The following is a 17,702-nucleotide window of genomic DNA, read 5'->3' on the forward strand; positions in this document are numbered from 1 at the left end:
GACAACTCGGTTCCATAATCATTTTTATTGTATTATATATGCATCTTGCACAGAATGTTAAACGTAATCAATCTCTTCATCCTCCTGCCTTTCCGCAAAACTGACAGACAAAAGTGAGTCAAATGTTCAAAGTGCTTTCTTCCTACCTTTTACGCTTTGGATTGGTTAGTGCGCCACGCCCAAAGCTTGTACGTCGCAAGCGTGCGTAGTAGCGCAAGGTTGAATCAACCTTTCGAGGTGGAAGCAGACGCGCTTTGGAAGTCTGCAGAGTTTCGCTGTCGCCCTGCGAGCTGCGATTCAGCAAATACTGGAGAGCGCATTCAATTGGTCGTTTGTCAAAAGGAATCTGCAAACTCTCAGGGCGCGGCGAAAAACCATTGATCCTTCCCTGCTGTCATTGACAGTTGTGATGCAGTGGCTTCTTTGTCGTGCACCACTTTCAGTCTACAGTGTTTGCCGTCTTCATCTCTTCGCTGTGATATTAGTCCACCGTTATTGAGTTTTATAACCTCCCTTCTCTCCCCATTGTAACTTCCTCAGTAGAGTCGAGATCTCCACCAAGGGTGATTAATCCTAGCGTGGATGTACATCTTAATAGATGTCCGCTCTACCGTTAAAAAATCATTCAAATGACTTTAGCAACAGAATTCCCCAGACATTATCCTTCACGTCATCCGCAAAAGTTGCATCGAAGCACCCCCGACTCTCTTTAGTTGTTGAAGAGGTTACACCATTATTTCAAATGTCTTCTGGCAATGGTCATGACTTTTCGCATATCAATCAAACAGACGGTTCACCTGTCTGGTGAGAAAACTTCTTGTTAGTGGCAACTTTTCCAAGGCAATCTTTATGGCAGAGATTTAAGCAAACGATTAGCGATGGATTATCGACTTCAACAACCGAGAAGAGTCCAGTTGCTTTGATTCACCTTTCGCAGTTTACCACAACCTGGTTAACTTCTGCACAGACATCCTTCACGTCATTCCATCTTTCATCTCTGCTCTTTCCTTCCCTGCATCCTTACGCCAGCCGTTCAGGCCGCAGTGCCGGAAGTTTGGATGAAAGCGATCGGCAGCGCCTGATCTCCGATTTCGCCACCCGAGCGATCGCCGCCCACCGGCAGTGTGTCGCAAACGGAGGTGTGCTCAACAAGCTTCCCAAGTCCGAGTCCAGCATCACCTTTCTGTCGGATGAAAACCCTCTGACCATCAAAAACCCCATCTACCATGAGGACGGAACCTTGAGCAGTCCAGAGACTCTTGGACGAAGCCAGAGGAGGAGAGACCTTCTCGGGCATTTCCCGCCCTCCAGGAAAGGTCTTCGAGAGGCATGGTTGAGGATTAGCTCCCCTGGAGGAGACACGGGATTCGGTGGGTACAGCGGCAGTGACAGTGGGAGGGGGTCCGGGGGCGGCCACAGCTGGACTCTCCCTTCGAGGCTACATCGCCGAGAGATGTACGACGCTTTGAGGAGGCAAGTGGTTATGGATCCTGTGCAGTGGGAACTCGAGCTCATGAAGGCTGAATTCAAAGAGAGCAAAGACGCCGGCCTGGATTCAGGATTTGAGCACGGCTTGGATTCGGATCAGATGGCGAGCCCGAGCCTTGAACCCAAGCTGACCGTGAAACAACAGGCCCGGCAGTTCGAGCAGCAGGCCGTCCAGGAAATGAGACAAAAGTTAAACAGAGACTTGCGGGCATCTCTGTCACCTGACATTCTACTGTCTCTTTTTCCGGATTCCCCCCAGCATCCCAAGTACACCGCTGCCCCTAATGCTCCAAATTTCCAGCCTCGAGAGAGCCCCCCAAGTATCATTGTCACCCAAACAGATGGAGGGACGCCTCCGCCGAGCCACAAGCCAACCCCACCTGTGTTGCGACGCTTTGGGGCTGGTCTCACAGAAAGGCAGAGTCTGGAAGACAGACTTCAGGTGCAATTAGACATTATCCCCGATCCTCCTTCCACTCCGCCGCCGCCGCCACCCCCATCTGCTCCGGCACCTTCCCCACCGCCTCCTCCCTCCAGCCCTCCACCTCCCGTCCACCCATCGCCCCCTCCTCCTCCTCCTCTCCCTTCAACGCCATCTCCCTCCAGCCGCCCTCCTCTGCCAGCGCCTCCCCCTCCGCCGCCTCTCCCTCCCCCTCTGTCGCCTTCCCTCTTGAGACCATCCACCTTTGTGCTCCCTTCGTTTTCGGAGGCGCCTGCCCTGCGGCCCGTGTCCCTCCGACCCACGCCGCCGCCCCTGCCTGTGGAACCAGAACCTCCGCGCAGGGAGCTGAAAGGCATCTTAAAAAATATCCAGAATATCGCAGACATCGAAAAGTCCGTCGCCAACATGTTCAGCCAGATCGATCGGAAACAGATCCCTCTCGTAAAGGTAATGAAGAACCGCGCGTCTTCGGAATCTGCGGACTCGCTTGACTCCTCTGATGTATTAGCCGGAGGACGGGGAGGAGTGGACGGAGAAGAAGGAGGAGAGGTGAACCCTTCACCTCCGCGGATTCAGCCAAACCCAAACCTGAACTCCATCGTGGTTGAGCTTGAGAAACGATTCCCGCCTCAGTCCACAGTCCTCTAGCTTTTACCTCTCAGACGGACTGCATGCAATGAATAAATGGGACCTCAAATCATTACTTTTTAGTGATCTAAAGAAAATCACATCCTTCCGGACCCTAATGAGCTCCCATGTACGATAACAATCAGATATAACAGCAAGGGTTTTGCAATAAATAGGAGTGAATAATATCAAGAAAGCCTTTTTTTAACGACCCTAGACTCTAAGGAGGAATTATTACAAAGCTTTCTGTCCACCACAACTCTTGACTGGCTCCCGATTATCAGCCGGGGGACATTATTTTCCTCTCATCGCTTCGCAATAAGTTTATTCTAAACCGTGCACGCAATGGGCCTTCTGCGTTAAGTATTATACAAAACATCTTTCAAAATGAACTGAATTGTTTCTCAGGATCTCCTGTCAGTGTGCTGGGAGATTTGCAGAAGCGATTTTTGCCGATTACATGGCAATCTTTTTTTTTTCTTTTTGGTGGGTTTTTCTACTATTAGATAGATACTGCATTATTCTGTTGTTGATCTCTTAGCTTTTTTTTTCTTTTTTTTTTGCTTCTTTATGTCCAATGTCCCAAAGACTCATCTTCCATAAATATTCATTCATGGTTGCAGTTTAATTTGAGCCAAAATGAAGTGCATTTGAAAACCCTCTTTGGGGGGCAATTATGAAGATGAATGTCATTTTTCTGTCATGTAATTTGTGTTCTCGCATCTCTGTTTACTAGGGTTGATTTATGTAAAATGATGTCACGTAGCATGTCATTTTTCATCACAACCTGTGTGACATTTTTACAATCGTTTCTTATTGGGATCAATATTTTGTCAATAAAATGTATGGACCTCAAGTTACCAAGGACATGGTGGCAATTTTTATCGGTACATACTAGTCAAGAACGTTTGTTTGTTTTTGTCAATTGATTGAAATTTTTTACAAAGATTTGCCAAACTGTTGCCGGAATATCAATGATTTGGGGAATAACAACATGGCTTTGAATTAAAAATGTGTAAGAAAATCCAATCAGCACATTTTCAACAAACTCCTTAACCAAACCTTAAGCCTATTGAACTACTGGATGTGTGTGACATGAAAGAAAAGTGCAGACCGAAAGATGCCATGGGAAAGAATCACGCGTTTTAGAGCGTTGTTGTGAAGAAACTAATAATGTTTGCGCTCTTGTGTTACCGTCGCAACAAACACACACACAGAAAGTCAAGGTGGAAAAGGATATAAAAGAGTCAATCATTCCAGGTGTGTTTGTGACAGAACACAGATTGTCTGCAGGGTTTTTGTCTCCAGAGGAACTAATAATGTGTCTGTCAGAGCAATGAGGGCACAAGGATAGACTTATCGTTGTGTTCACACACACTAACGCACACAAAAATTGCAAAATTGCTGGTTTTGGTTTGAAGCAGCGGATGACCTGCGAAGCACCTTTTAAAGCAGACATTCAATCTGTTTATCATGCCTTCATGTGCTCCCTGAGCCGGCGCGTCTATTTTTCTTGCAATTGGCTCACGCTCGTCCATCTTGCCTTTCCTACCTTTATTTCAACACACAATGCTATCTCTTTCTCTCTTTTTTTCTTAAGCCCCGAAAAGCGCTAAGCTTTTTTTTTTTTTTTTTTTTTTGTGGCTGTCACCCAAGCATCCTATCACAGTCTAAAGTGGCATGTTTTAAGAGTTGTATGTACTTTACTTGTATGTACTTGATGACCAATACTCAGAGCCGATACCACTAGTAGTTTTGTTACGTAAAATTTCAATTATCTTATTGTCTCTTTTTGACACCCATGATGACTGAATTTTTGAGAGCACTTGCAATGAGTTTGAATGGGAACCGGTTGCATAACGTGAACTGTAAAATGTGGATTTTCTTACGTTTTCTCTCTTTGTCCACCCTGTCATCTCGCAGTCGTAGGTACGGACAACAGGAGGTAGGTGTCGGCTTGCCGTCTGTTCTCCGACGTTGCATGGGTGTCCTTTCTTCTCTTTCCTATCTCGCATGATCGTCGTTCTTTTCTGCTTGGGGAAAAAAAAGGCATTAAGTATGTTGTCATTTTGTTTTCCTTATCTGCATGTTGGACCTTGAACTGACTTGAATGAAGAAACTAATGGCATGTTCCTTGTGTACAAAGTGGATTTGTGGCCACAAATTTGTATATTTAGACCCAAACTGAAAACGATGTCAAAAACGTGTCGAGTTTGGGGGACACAAATGTGTTCAATGCCTTACGTCCTCAATTTGTCATCTGCTGCTTCTCTTTTCTTCTGGAAGACGCAACAACTCCTCCGTCCTTCTCTCCTCAGACCTGAGGTACTCTAGTCTCTTTTTCTTTTATTTACTTTTGATGACTCATTGAGGGAAGTGATTCTTCAGCATGTCTGCCTGCTCTATGCGTGTCCATCTTGTATTAACGGTCTGTCCTTCTGGCAGGAGTTATCCATGGAGTCTGGCATCGACCCGGGTCAGGACTACTATACACAGGATTACTATAGCTATGATCAAGGGTCAGTATTGCTGTTTGTATTGTTAATTCCACATATAAATTGCTGGTGTCCCTCAAGATTTTATGCCAAGACCCGTCATGTTCTCACTATGCATTATTCCCTTACAATTTTTTAAAGACGTCATCCCATTATTATTATTAGGGCTGGGTTTAAAAAAAAAATATATATATATATATATAATAATCGATATCAAATCGATTTTCCTTTTTGAGCCTGATAGATTCATAAAACCATGAATCGATTATTTTAATATCTCCTTTTTCCCATACATTTATAAGAAAGAAAATAGAATTTTAAAGGCTATTTTACTGATTAGTCGTTTCTAAATTCGAGTTTAAATTTTTTTCGCAATAATCAATTTATAGATTCGTATCGGGATTAATCGGTATCAAATCGAATTTTGACCTATGAATTGTGATACGAATCAAAAGGTACTAGGCAATTCACACCCTTAATATAAATATATATATATATATATATTATTATTAGTTTCTTTTTTTAAATACATTTTCTTAAAAACTTGTTGAGTGGTGGCCAGTTTGGGTGGCCCGCCCAAGTATTAACATGGTGAGGGAAACGCTGGGATATGAACAAAATACATACTGTATTATAATGATGCCTTTGACCCAGTAAATTTAACATTTTTCGATCTGCCGCCCTTCCCCAAATGCAATAAAACTTTTCTCGCGATATTGTCCATACAGTGTTGAGTGTTACATGTAAAAGCCATCGTAGCTCATCTTCTATTGGAGAAGCAAGGCCAGTGCATTAAACACAAAAGGATGCGGTCGATCAAAGCATTTGTGAATGAGACAATGATGGATTTCCTCCCCAAAGTGTGTGTGCTCGCGTCTGCAAACTGGCTGCCAACAATGATGCATTGTATAGAATTGTGTAGAAATTATCATTACAGCTGCATCGTGGTGGTTTTGACACTGTCACCCACATTAATAGACAATGGCACACTTATTGTATATAAGCTACATAGAACGTAAGTTCACCAACTGCGAGGCTCGCTCATTATTCCTTCATAACTTTCTGCACACACACAAACACAAGTAGGCACAATTATGTCTAGGTAGTGGAGCAACAGTGCTAATCAGGCAGCCTGCCATGGCAACACGTACACACCAACACAATAGGCCAGATGCTGCTGGCTCGCAGCAAAATCCACAAACTCATTTTTGAATGTGTACATAAACGGGAGCTGCAAAATCACACGGCGCGACCCTGCGGGATTCATATCTAATCGCCGTGTCTGTTGCATTTGTTAGGGTTCGAGCTTTGCTGGAAGACAGAAGCGCTAAACAAAGTTTGTGACAAATACAACAAAACGCCAACAGACAAACAATGCGGGCAAGTTTTTTCTTTGTCATTATGGGAATGTCAATGTGGCACTCTCACCTGAGTCCAAACGGTATGAAATCCATGCGAGATGCAAAGCAGGCACTTCCAGTTGAGGTTTACTATAAAACTGACACACACACACACACACAAAAAAAGGATATAAAACACTGAAATGCTTTGCCAAACTATTTATTTTCATCAAATAAAGTCAGCTAGCTTCATGCTAACATATGTAGCTTCATGCTAACATATGTAGCCTCATGGTTAACATTAACACACACAAACAAATGGCAAAACACTTAACCAATTAGCTTGCTCACCGACAGCCCCAAAGCCCCTCAAACACTTTACAGCAAAAATATTAACCATTATTCTGCAAAATAACATCACATGGAAAAGTTGTTTTTTTTAAAATTATATTTACATTTAAAACTTCAAAAAGTACTTCTGTAGACGCCGTTCTCCCTAATTAAAAACGCACGCACCTGTTCGTAAGCCGGAAGCGAGCATACGTCATATCCTCCTCTATTCCTTCAAAATAAAATCTCAACGTGATATAAATACAGGAAGTCTACATTACAATATCGCGGCACAATTGTTCAATAAAAACTCAATTGAAATGCAAAATGAAAACAAATCAATAAGTGTGGGGAAACTAATAAACAAAACTACAATAACTAGCTATAGTATTTTTTTTCAACTACATATAATGTGAAACACTGCAGACAGGCTCATGGAAGATAGTGCTACTGTACAATTTAAACAATTTAAAATCTCTTTAATACAACACCACAATAATAATAATAATTTGTATTTATAGGCGCCTTTCTGGACACGAGGTCACCTTACTACAGTTAAAACATACGAATGCAATGTTAAGAACAACATAAAATAAAATTAGAAAAGACACACATACAGAGCTTATAACAGTACTCGCTCTAAATGCACTCAAAACATTTTTATTGCATTCATATCATCACTCTGTCATTAACAACTACTTGCAATAGTTGACTGCCCCCTGGTGGTTATTAACGGAAATAGAAGCTGCATATTGACTGGACGTTTTGTTTGCAATTCTCTATAAGGGGCTGTGAAATCCCTTCAGTAGCCTTTATTGTAAGGTTAAGACTTATTACTTTAGATTTAGTGTCCATACTGTAAGGATTAGCAGCCTTTTTACGAGTAAGCTCGTCCTCTCTTTCACCCCTCGAATCCATCCACGATTGTTTACTGACAGCACCCCCTTCTCCCCCCCCCCCCCTCTTATTTTCCCCATTTGTTTATGACTTGCTTGCTCGATATAATGGGACGGCACGGGCTCGACTTTTAAGCTGAGTGATTACATGAGGCAACTTTTCTGTCTCTGGAAAGCAAGCCAAAAGGACTCCTCGCTGATTTGTTACTTTAATCACACAGGCCAGGATATCATCTTCCGTGTGTGTGTACGTGTGTGTCATCCAGTCTCTGGCTGCCGGGCCTGAGGTCCATAAGCGTTGATACACGACCGCATTTCTTTTGGTTGATGGAAGCCGGCAACTCTCCCGGAAGCAGAGCGGGACAAAAAAAGAGAAAAAATCAATTCCGTTGGGGGCTAACAAAATGGCCGCTGGCACCAAAATGCTCCTTTTGTGATTAAATCTGGTTTAGTCTGACGTCCATGAAGCGTAGCGCAGCGCCGCCCTGCACGCCGCCGCTAAGTGGCTCTGGATAATCTTTTGTTTGTTAAGCTGATTCCTCTTGTCTTCACCTCTGATTGGTTTAAGATCCGAGAAAAAGGCCATTCTTTTTGGTTTGTTTTCGCATAAATCTGGAATATCCACAAGGGTTTTGCATACTTGCTTCCCCCCTTTTTGATGCTTTTGTGCGCGTCTCCAGCTATGACCTTCCTCAATACGGCAGTCGACGGAAGCTGATCTCGCCCTCGGGCCTCTACGACGAATACGGAGAGGTTGTTGTCGACGACGACGGCAGCTACTACTACAGCCCGCAGGAGTCTGACGCAGAGGTAGGCATAAGCGGCTCGAACCGAAATACGAGCTGAAGCGTGTGCACTAGATTGTCTTAATTAGTTTGATTCCGTCAGCTACTTCCACAAATCAAACAATACAAGAGCGCCGCCTAACGCTTAGCCTGGTTCTTAAAGTCCAATTCAGGCATGTCAACAGTTGGGATTAAAACCGATGTCAAAAGGAAATCGGTCTCAAAGAAGTCTGTTGAAGTGCTACATCTCAACCGAGGGGCTACATTCAGACTGGGATGCTAGCGGAAGTCTTCGTCACATGCTGTATTATTATGACTGTTCACTTCCTGTTTTTTTTTAAATGTTGCTTTTGGTTTTTGGGATAATGTCTCAATGGCGGCAGGTTAGAAGACAATTTCAAGGAGGCGCGTTACCGACCCACCGTGCCTACCGCCAGACTCGTCCCCCGCCTCCCCGTCGTCCCGCAAAAACAACCCCAGCGCCCATCAAAGCGGACAAAAGGCAGCCACCCGAAGATGGCGCCAAGCCGGAGCGTTTGGGCGCGGCGGCCAAGCTGAAGGCTCTCGTGAGCTCGCTGACGTCCTCTGGAACAACAGCTGGGCGGCCCCCGGCCATCCACCTGCCGTGGAACAAAGCCAGAATCAAACCGGGGGAAGCTGAAGGCGGAGGCGGGTTGGAGGATAACGTGGCGGCTGGAAGACGGGAAGAAGATGAAAGGATTAGAATATGGCGGGCCAGAGCAGAAATGGAAACGTGGGCGAGGACCAAGGCAGGTGGACTGGGATTCAGGCCGGAGTACAGGGGAGAGCTTCCCGGTTTAGTCCCCAATGGGGGTCTTGCCATCAACAGGAGTTATCAGCGAGGGTCCGCCGAGGCCGTCCAGCCGCCGCAGAAACAGAAGTTGAACGACTCTCTCGGTCTTATCGCCGTTAACAGAAGACTCCGAGGCCCCGTCGGGGTGGGCGGCAAAGTGCGGAGCAACGCCATTGGTCGAGGCGGCGGCAGGGTTAGGAAGACGTATGACTCCGTAGGAGATATGAGCGTCTCTGCATTCGTGTCAGGTCGGGGCAGCGCAGCAGAGGTGGGGAGGCGGATAAGAGGGGAGGACAGCTTTTCAGAGGGATGGCACAAGAGGCCAAAACCGTTTCAGGAGCAACGCGAGCCAGAGTCGGAATTTAGCGCCTCCGACACCAACGTTCCGAGCTCGAGCGTTTCGACCGAGCGTGAAGAGACTGAATCGGATACGGGAAGCCAGTCAAAGAGCGGCAGCCGGCGCGGGGAGGGAGACTCTGAGAGGGAGTCGGGATCAGACAGCGATGAGCATGACGACTCTGGTGGTCTGAGAGCTGCATCCAGAAGTGAAGAACCAAAAGGAACCGAGAGACGATGTAGAACTAGTGAACACCGTAAGAACGTGACAGAAGGCACCAGATGCGCTTCCGTTTCGAAAGCAAAATCGCATCGTGACTCTTCTGACGAAGACCAAAGCGAGAGGTCACCGCCACAGACCATCGACCTCTCGGACGCCTTGTCGCCTATCATGGAGGACAGCGAGGAGGAGACGAGCGCATAGAGGAACATGACTAAACAGGATGGTGAACATGACTGAGACGCAGATGAGGTCCAAGGCACACTTCATCTCCTTCAAGATTGAGTTCTTTGCCAATAAGTAAGATTTCGAGTGTGCTGCCGTGACCTGCGTGCAAATACTTGAAACAACTCTGATTGTCTTGCTTTGGGTTTGATTGTTGCATGTAGTCCTCTTTTCAGAGGTCTGTTTCTACCAAGAAGTTCAGTATGCCCATGATAAACCCTCATCTTGGGTTTTAACAGTGCCTGTTAGGATACTGTACTTCTTGATGGAAACAAGGTCTTCACTTCACTAGTTTTTAGGTGCTCCTGATCTTGGGAATCTCAATCTAGAATCTCTTTCCTTGGTCTTACTCTCACCAGTTTTGGGTCAGATTATTCATTGACCTTGAAACACATCAAGTCAGTCAGTTTTTTGTGTGTGAAACCAAATGTTAGGGCAGAGGTGGCAAATCCAGGTCCAGAAAGTAAAAATCCCGCCACCGTTTGGCTTTAGCCCCAGGTGCTAGCTCGCTAGCTAGCGCCCATGGTGCTCATTTACTTGCTAGGGAGCTAGCTAGCTAGCATCAGGGGCTAAAGCCAAACGGTGACCTCTAGAACTCTACAGACCTCTTCACCATCATATCACAAGTCTTTCTTGTTTCTCTTGTTTACAAAATATTCTGAAAAGGTCTATTGACATTTCCGCTTGTGTCCGTTTCCCAGCATGGCAACAGAAAGCGTCGGATCAAGCTGGTGCTGGACCGCGAGTGCGAGACCAGTTCCACCGGTGACGACAGTGCCCCGGAACCACTACGCGGCCGCTCCACCTCCACATTTACCAACCACACCAACGTCAACGGCGGCCTCTACGTGGCCCAGAACGGCTCCGTCGTCCGCACCCGGCATTCCGTGACGCCCGCCAAGCCCCCGTCGCCCGTCTTCAGCTCACGGCTGGCCAAGCACTTTAAAAAACTGGACAAATTGGCAGCCACCCTGGAGGAGAAATTGCCCCTGAACAGCCCCAGAACTGCGGCGGACGGCGGCGTCAAAACCCTGCGCACCTTCAAGAGCTCGAGGCCAGCCGGCCCGGCGAGCCCTTCGTTCACTAATTGCGACATCCATAAGACAGTCAATGTGTTTGACACTCGGCAATCCAGCATTTCCTCAGAGTCCGCCAGCAACGTGGGCGCGGGGCAGCCTTTTGACGCGGACGCGGGGACGGACGGAGGACTCGGGAACGGGACGAGCGAGGACACAGAAGTGGGCGAGGGAGAGAGAGAGTCCAGAGTGGACGGCAGTAACAGCGAGGGAGACGAAGGCCTGGTTATGAGACATATTCCCAGCTGTCCGAGTGAGAGGACGCAGTCGGACGAGGAGGAGCTTTGGATGGGACCCTGGAACAACCTTCACATCCCCATGACCAAACTATGACTGACAAACTCACGTTACAACAATCTTCAGTCACAGCAAATCTTCATTTGTGCTTTAAAAAAAAACACACACACACACAGGGACGCTCAAGTGCCAATTTCAAAAAACGCTGATCAGCATGTCAAAAGACTTTCAGGTTGCAAAATGGGAATTCATTTTTACGGTTCATTTTTATTAAACTTTCAGCTGCGTGCGTGTTGCAATTAAAAAAAAAAAGTCACACCAGTCATCAAAAGTTGCCTTCAATTTGATCTTCGTGAAGCACTTTTTTTCTTTGCCATTCAGTGTCACGGCTCATTTTGAAAATGTCCGACTGCATCGGCTCGTGGCGTCTTGTTTGATTTTTGTCAAGGTGCTTGGCAAACGGTATAAAAAAAAATTAAATGTCATCTAATATTTGTGTGTTTCCTCTTTACGGAGCTAACGTTCTTTACTACACGCCCAAGAGACATGCTAGCCTTGGTATTAGCTAGCAATAATCCATCCAAGAAGAGAAATGACCGACTGATATGCTAAGCTAATTTAGCAAAAAACTAGTTTGGCACTTTGCTTTTTAATAAACACGTTAAGGTGAGCACTACTTTTATGCTAAGCTAAGTTAGCTTAAAAAAAAAGCTTCTTTTTTAAATTTTTTTAACAAAAAACAGGATTGTGCCACTTTTATGTTAAGCGTAACGCTAAAAAGTTTGCCTTTAGCTTGTTAGCATGAACACAAACATGAGTGACAACAGTCAAAGTATCCAATATGGAGCAGTTACCATGTTGTATTTTTATTGTTATTCCACTATGCCACAAATCCACAAGTATTCATCCAATGAAAAATTCAAGTAACAAGACAACATTGGCTGTCATGGTGAATGTTAATGCACATTTTTATGGAAATGACCATTTACAAAGTCAACAATCAACAAATTGTCAGTGGAGTTTTATATATATATATATATATATATATATATATATATATATATATATATATATATATATATATATTAGTGAATACACAATTAAAATATAGATTTGGGAAAAAAAAATAGTGTTACTTTTGTCCAGCGACTCGACCTATTTAAGAAAAGGAATTTGCTGAAACAACTGAAGGGATGAATAGTCGAACGGATACTTTTCACAATTTACACCATCAATAAAGACAATCTCCTTTTTCAACGCATTAAAATAAATTAAAAACAACAATGAGAAAATACACGAAATAACAGTTAAATGCCTACCAGGGCTTTAAACGTCAAATAAATAACATCTGTCGCAAACAATAAGATACATCATAATAACAATACATCCAGGGGAGGAAATAAAGAGTTGAACAGAATTTCTTCCATTATTAATATTTGTCCCCCCCCAAAAAAGCCAAAATTATCAATTACGTGGGCCCTTGAAAATAAAATCCTACATAAACTACAACTGCTATCACTTTTTAAACGGTCACATTTTTGGGACCCGGACCTTCAACATATACAGCAAAAAGTATTTCATTGAGTTAAAGTTTAAAATTCTTTTAACTATTCTTAAGCTTTTTAAAAAATAAGTAATTATAAATATTACTTTCAATCTATATGAAAATGTGTTCCTGTTTGACGTTGGAATGTGAATTAATGCCAAAATTACCTTTCTAAAAAAAAAAAAAGACCCATTGCAAGTCTTCCATCAAGTTATTTAGTGTTTTTATATTGTAGTGTATTTTTCTTCTTTTTTTTTGTCTACCAAGCAAGAACATTTATGAAAGCTAAAAAAAAATTATTAAAAAAATCTAAAATGTGAATATTCTACAATAAAGTGGCCCGAAACAGGTTTAAAAGTTAAGTTAAACATACAGTAACGAGAAACAGTTGATATCCATCTAATGAATTCAAACTGAAAAAATGGGAACCTTGCAAAGTCAAACCAAATTAAAAAAAATGTAGGTTTGGGGCACCAAACTTTTTAACTGGGCTGAAATCTAAAGAAATAAAAAGGATGATCGTTTTTCTTTTGACCGTCCAATCACATTCAAGCCTCGTGAAACCAACTCCAAAAAATGTACAGAAAGAAAAAATGTGCAAAATGCTGTTTGAAGACCTTTTTTAAGCTGCATTTCCCTCAAGAACTCGCCCTCAAATTGACCTGACGCAAAAAATATTATTGTTGTTTTTCGCCAGTAAACTAACAGAACTAATGTCCACAAGAAATGAGCTTCTGATCACATCACCACAAAATTTGAAGAAAAAAAAAGTCAAACTAAAGAACGAGTGCGACATTTTTGGGGTAAACGAACATTCTCATTTTTACTGACCATCTTGAAAGCTGACGTCTAACGTTTAGTATCCCGCTCTACCTTGAAATGTGCTTCTTTTTTTTTTTTTCCACGTTTGTCCCTTTGCTACCCAAAATGTCTTCTTACAGTACAGTACGTTGGCACAGTAAGACAGGAAGTAAACAAGCCAGCTCGTCTCTCTTGTCTCCAAACTTTTTTTGTCGCTCGCTAGCGCGGCCTCCCTCACCTTAGGTTCGCCCTGCGCGCTCCTCCAAGCGAGCAAGAAAATCGGCCACAAGGACGTCACCTTCACGAGGCAGGGGGAGGGGGGGCGGGGTTTGCGATCGCCCTCGCTCTCCTTGTTTCAATTGTGGATCTTCCAGTTGTGAAGGATGTGAAGCTTCCACGCGGCCGGACTGAGGGAGGAGGCGGCGGGGAAGGCGTCGGGCCATCTGGCGCCGGCCTTGCCCTCCGCCATCCACGCCTTCAGCCCCGTGCTCGTGGACCCTGCAAAAGGTGACGGTGGATGACCACGGATGTCATGGAGGTAAAACACAGCCCCCTCCAAAAGTATTGGAACGGCAAGGTGCTTAAATCAGTGAAATTATAATCCACAGTCGGAGGTGGAATTCGAACCTGCAACCTCCTCCTGGTTACTGGACAAGGCACTTTGCTTTTTTTTTTTGCGCCACCGAGCAATATCAGACACCTGGCAATGATGATCAGTTGTATGTATGAAAGTGGGCGTGGAAAGTGGTACTTGCGCTTTCTACTTTTAGTCGAATCATCAGATGGTGAAATGCATGTTCTATTGGGTTAAGGTCTGGTGACTGATTTGGCCAATCGATGAAGGAATTGACCTTGCCGTTCCAATACTTTTGGAAAGGACTCTCGGTCGGTTAGAGTGGCGGGCAAACGTTGTATGGCGTGTATCTTTCATTGATTAACCCTTACATACTGCTCAGTTTGCATATGTGATAGGAAAGACAGTTTCAAGCCCCCCCTTGAACACTGTCCTGTAGAAGAAGAAAAAACAATTTATGGTATGTACAGCTTCACAGTTTAAAGGGTTTTCTTAATTAACATTAATTAACAATTGAAATCTAAATCTTATTCTATTATAGTACAGCAAACTTTGTAGCATTTGAACAACAGAAAGATTGATTTTCTGTATTTTGAGTCACTTTTAGAAATGATATGAAATGGATGACTTTAGGTATGATAACCATGAGTAAAAATATTTCATTAAAATTACAGTTCTAAAATGTTTTTTTTTCTTCAATATTTGGGTAGTAGATACACATTTCCTTTTTGTTGTTGTTATTGTTATAATTTATTTAAATATATATTATTCATGTTTGGTACAGAAGGTACCATATTAATTAATTAATGTTTATCTTAGTAAGTCACAGTGTACCACTCACTGGTGAGCTATTTTTAGAACATACCCGTGGGCTACTCATGTGTTCTTTGGGGACAACTAGTACCTTCTGGCACCATTTTTTTTTTTTTTGTGCAAATTACTTTTTTTTTCTCCCCAATATTTGGGTAGTAAATAAACACATTTCCTATGTTTTTTTGTTATAGTTTCTTATTATTTGTATTATTACATATTATTCATTATTTTAAAAACTTAAAAAAAAAAAATACAATGTTTGATACAGTAGGTACCATGTTAATTAATTAATAAATTAATTAACGTTAATGTTCTTCTTAGTAAGTCACAGTGTAGCATTCACTGGTGAGCTATTTTTAGAACATACCTGTGGGCTACTCATGTTGTCCTTGGGGCCAACTAGTACCTTCTGGCACCATTTTTTTGTTTTTTAATTAAGACAATGTACCCAAACAATATGCAAGGGTTAAATAGCCATACAACTAAAATTACACACATCACAACAGTTGGTCCAAGTGAAGGTTGTTAGTGGATGACGCGGTCCGATACCTCGGTTTCACTCGCCATGCACGGAGCCGAGTGCGAGGCTCACTCGTGCAGCTCGGTGAGCGCCACGCAGCATGCGGCCCTCTCGTCCTTACTGTGGGCGGCGCCGTCCACCGCCGCGCCCGTCGTCATGCTGCGGCTGCGGCTCGTCAGCTTCTTTAGCTCGCTGGCTAACGACATCACCTTCTTCTTGTCCTCGCGCGCCACCTGCACTTGCACCTGCAGCAGGGCGTCATTAATCATGTTCAGGTAGTTAGCATTTGAAATAAATTGTCGTTCCCCATTGAAATTAATGGAAATGCTATTAATCTGTTCCATCCTCGCATAGAAAAATTTTTTGGGAAGGTATTTTTCAATAAGTGCTTTATGAACTATAATCTAAAACGAAGCCACTCTACCTGCTCTTTCAGCTTGAGAATGAACTTTCCGGCGCCCCTCCAGTGTGACTGCGCGTGATAGACGCACTCCTGATCCAGAAGCACGCGCTGGACGGGCTTGGCGGCGGACGACTTCTTGGAGCCGGCGTCCTTGGTCACCTCCTCCATGAGCACGTAGTCGCTGGGGTTGGGGTTGGACAGGATGCTGCACGAGTATTTGGCCTTGGACAGAGTCTGAGGGGAGGGCATGTTTAGAACATTCCGGCAAGCGAAACGAGGTGTGACCAAAACTGCCAAAATTTAAAATAAAGACATGAATAAAGAAAATAAATGAACATGGGTGAAAATTATATATATAACAAATCGAATTAAAAAATTAAATACAGAAAATAAATATAAATGGAAATATAAACAACAACAATATATATATATATATATCCATAAATAAATAAATAAAAGTAAAAAATAAATACCATAATAAAAACTGAAATTCCAAAAATAAAAATAAAAACAAATGTGGAAATAAATTTAAAAAGCAATATAAATAGAATTAAATATCAATCAATAAATAAAAACACTCTGCTCTCACATTTATTTATTTCATGCTGCAGACACTGCGTCAGGATGAAATTTAAAGTAGGGGGCGGTCCTAAGCGTGTGTTGGGCGGGTCGGCGAACAAGGAAGTCTCGCCGGCTTGAATGGAGAGCTCAAGCAATGGACAACACATATTTTATATATTTATTATGTATTTTTATATTTATTTTAATTTAATTTTTTCATCTTGTTTTTTTATTTTGTATTTACTTTTACTTTTATTTATTTATTTATGAATATTTATTTTTTTGGGGGGGGTTTATTTACATTTATATTATTTTTATTATTTAATCTTTGAATTATATTTTTATATCCATTTTTATTTTCACTTTTATTCATTTATTTATTTATTTATCTATTTTTAAATGTGGCAGTTTTGGTCCTCCATATTTCCGAACCTGCTGTATGATGTCCTGCGCGGAGCTGTAGCGCGGCGCCTTGATGACGGTGTGAGGTTGCTCCGGGGACACCTCGTGCACCTGCACCAAGAACATGTCCTCCTCTACGCCGCTCTCTCCACCTCTACCTCCTCCACCAACAGTGAGCGCCTCCTCCTCACCCTCTGCCACCGTGTTCTTCTCATTTAGATTCTAACACCAGCACAGAGATGTGTAAATGCAATGACATCAGGCGACCACAAGAGGGAGCCATACTCTCAGTTTATCAGCATCGGTGTGCGCAGTGTGCACCTCCTCTCTGGTCTGGAGACAGATCCTCCCCACGTAGCCGTCCTCGACGTCCCAGCCGGAGACCACCCGGACCAGCGCCTCGTCGGGCGCGAGCGGGCGGCGCTGGGCGCAGCGCTTGGTCTCGCTGCGCTCCTTGGACAGGGGAAGCTTCTCCTCACACAGGAAGTAGTCGGCCGGGTTCCCCTCGGGAGTCATGATCTAGGATGAAGTAGGTATGAAAATGTCAAATGATCACAAAATATAAAAGTCGTATTTTTTTATTTATTTTTCCCGACCATGTCTAATAGCTGTTTGCTGGTCGTGTGCTCCGTGACGGAGAAGACGGTGAAAGGTTCTGGTCCAGGTGCTCCGTGTACGCTCACTCTGTGCTGTTGAGACGTATTCTTCTCCTCGGGGTTGAACAGCTGATGGAACAGCACAAAACAAAAAATAACGATGCATGTTATACAA

At 43.5% G+C, this 17,702-nt stretch overlaps 4 protein-coding genes across 7 annotated transcripts in view; 2 read left to right on the plus strand and 2 right to left on the minus strand.

Moving 5' to 3' along the window:
- LOC147156514 (protocadherin-15-like) overlaps nt 1–3,417 on the plus strand; it is an 81,245-nt gene extending 77,828 nt beyond the window's left edge. The window contains exon 34 of the mRNA XM_086065201.1: nt 1,030–3,417. Coding sequence (XP_085921327.1) covers nt 1,030–2,578 — 1,549 coding nt within the window. The 3' untranslated portion in view covers nt 2,579–3,417. The remainder of the gene's footprint in view (nt 1–1,029) is intronic.
- LOC147156513 (glycylpeptide N-tetradecanoyltransferase 1-like) overlaps nt 1–6,875 on the minus strand; it is a 156,460-nt gene extending 149,585 nt beyond the window's left edge. Inside the window, exons 1-3 of the mRNA XM_086065198.1 lie at nt 6,848–6,875; nt 6,481–6,550; nt 4,447–4,587 (exon numbers count right to left, since the gene is read on the minus strand). The gene's annotated coding sequence lies outside the window, so the exon portion shown is untranslated. The remainder of the gene's footprint in view (nt 1–4,446; nt 4,588–6,480; nt 6,551–6,847) is intronic.
- Nucleotides 4,889–11,801, plus strand: LOC147156515 (uncharacterized). The gene is made up of 3 exons (XM_086065200.1): nt 4,889–5,076; nt 8,299–8,428; nt 10,700–11,801. The coding sequence occupies exons 1-3, from the start codon at nt 5,012–5,014 to the stop codon at nt 11,405–11,407; spliced, it is 903 nt and encodes a 300-aa protein (XP_085921326.1). The 5' UTR covers nt 4,889–5,011; the 3' UTR covers nt 11,408–11,801.
- Nucleotides 11,802–14,008: 2,207 nt separating this feature from the next.
- The window catches only part of plce1 (phospholipase C, epsilon 1), a 55,921-nt gene continuing 52,227 nt past the window's right edge, over nt 14,009–17,702 (minus strand). For all 4 annotated transcript variants that reach the window (XM_086064657.1, XM_086064655.1, XM_086064656.1 and 1 more), the window contains 6 exons: nt 17,528–17,656; nt 17,253–17,450; nt 16,962–17,153; nt 15,990–16,202; nt 15,595–15,810; nt 14,009–14,156 (listed from right to left, as the gene is read on the minus strand). In XM_086064657.1, coding sequence (XP_085920783.1) covers nt 15,634–15,810; nt 15,990–16,202; nt 16,962–17,153; nt 17,253–17,450; nt 17,528–17,656 — 909 coding nt within the window. In that variant the 3' untranslated portion in view covers nt 14,009–14,156; nt 15,595–15,633. The remainder of the gene's footprint in view (nt 14,157–15,594; nt 15,811–15,989; nt 16,203–16,961; nt 17,154–17,252; nt 17,451–17,527; nt 17,657–17,702) is intronic.

The sequence above is a fragment of the Leptonotus elevatus genome, chromosome 20 (genome assembly GCF_054856555.1).
Source record: "Leptonotus elevatus isolate MCC_2025b chromosome 20, RoL_Lele_1.0, whole genome shotgun sequence".
Taxonomy (NCBI): domain Eukaryota; kingdom Metazoa; phylum Chordata; class Actinopteri; order Syngnathiformes; family Syngnathidae; genus Leptonotus; species Leptonotus elevatus.

What these genes read in the sequence shown, in the direction of transcription:
- LOC147156515 (XM_086065200.1), top strand. Translation starts at nt 5,012, where the DNA reads ATGGAGTCTGGCATCGACCCGGGTCAGGACTACTATACACAGGATTAC. An exon ending in TACTATAGCTATGATCAAGG is followed by an intron (nt 5,077 to 8,298) that starts GTCAGTATTGCT and finishes GCGCGTCTCCAG; the next exon opens with CTATGACCTTCCTCAATACG. An exon ending in CGCAGGAGTCTGACGCAGAG is followed by an intron (nt 8,429 to 10,699) that starts GTAGGCATAAGC and finishes TCCGTTTCCCAG; the next exon opens with CATGGCAACAGAAAGCGTCG.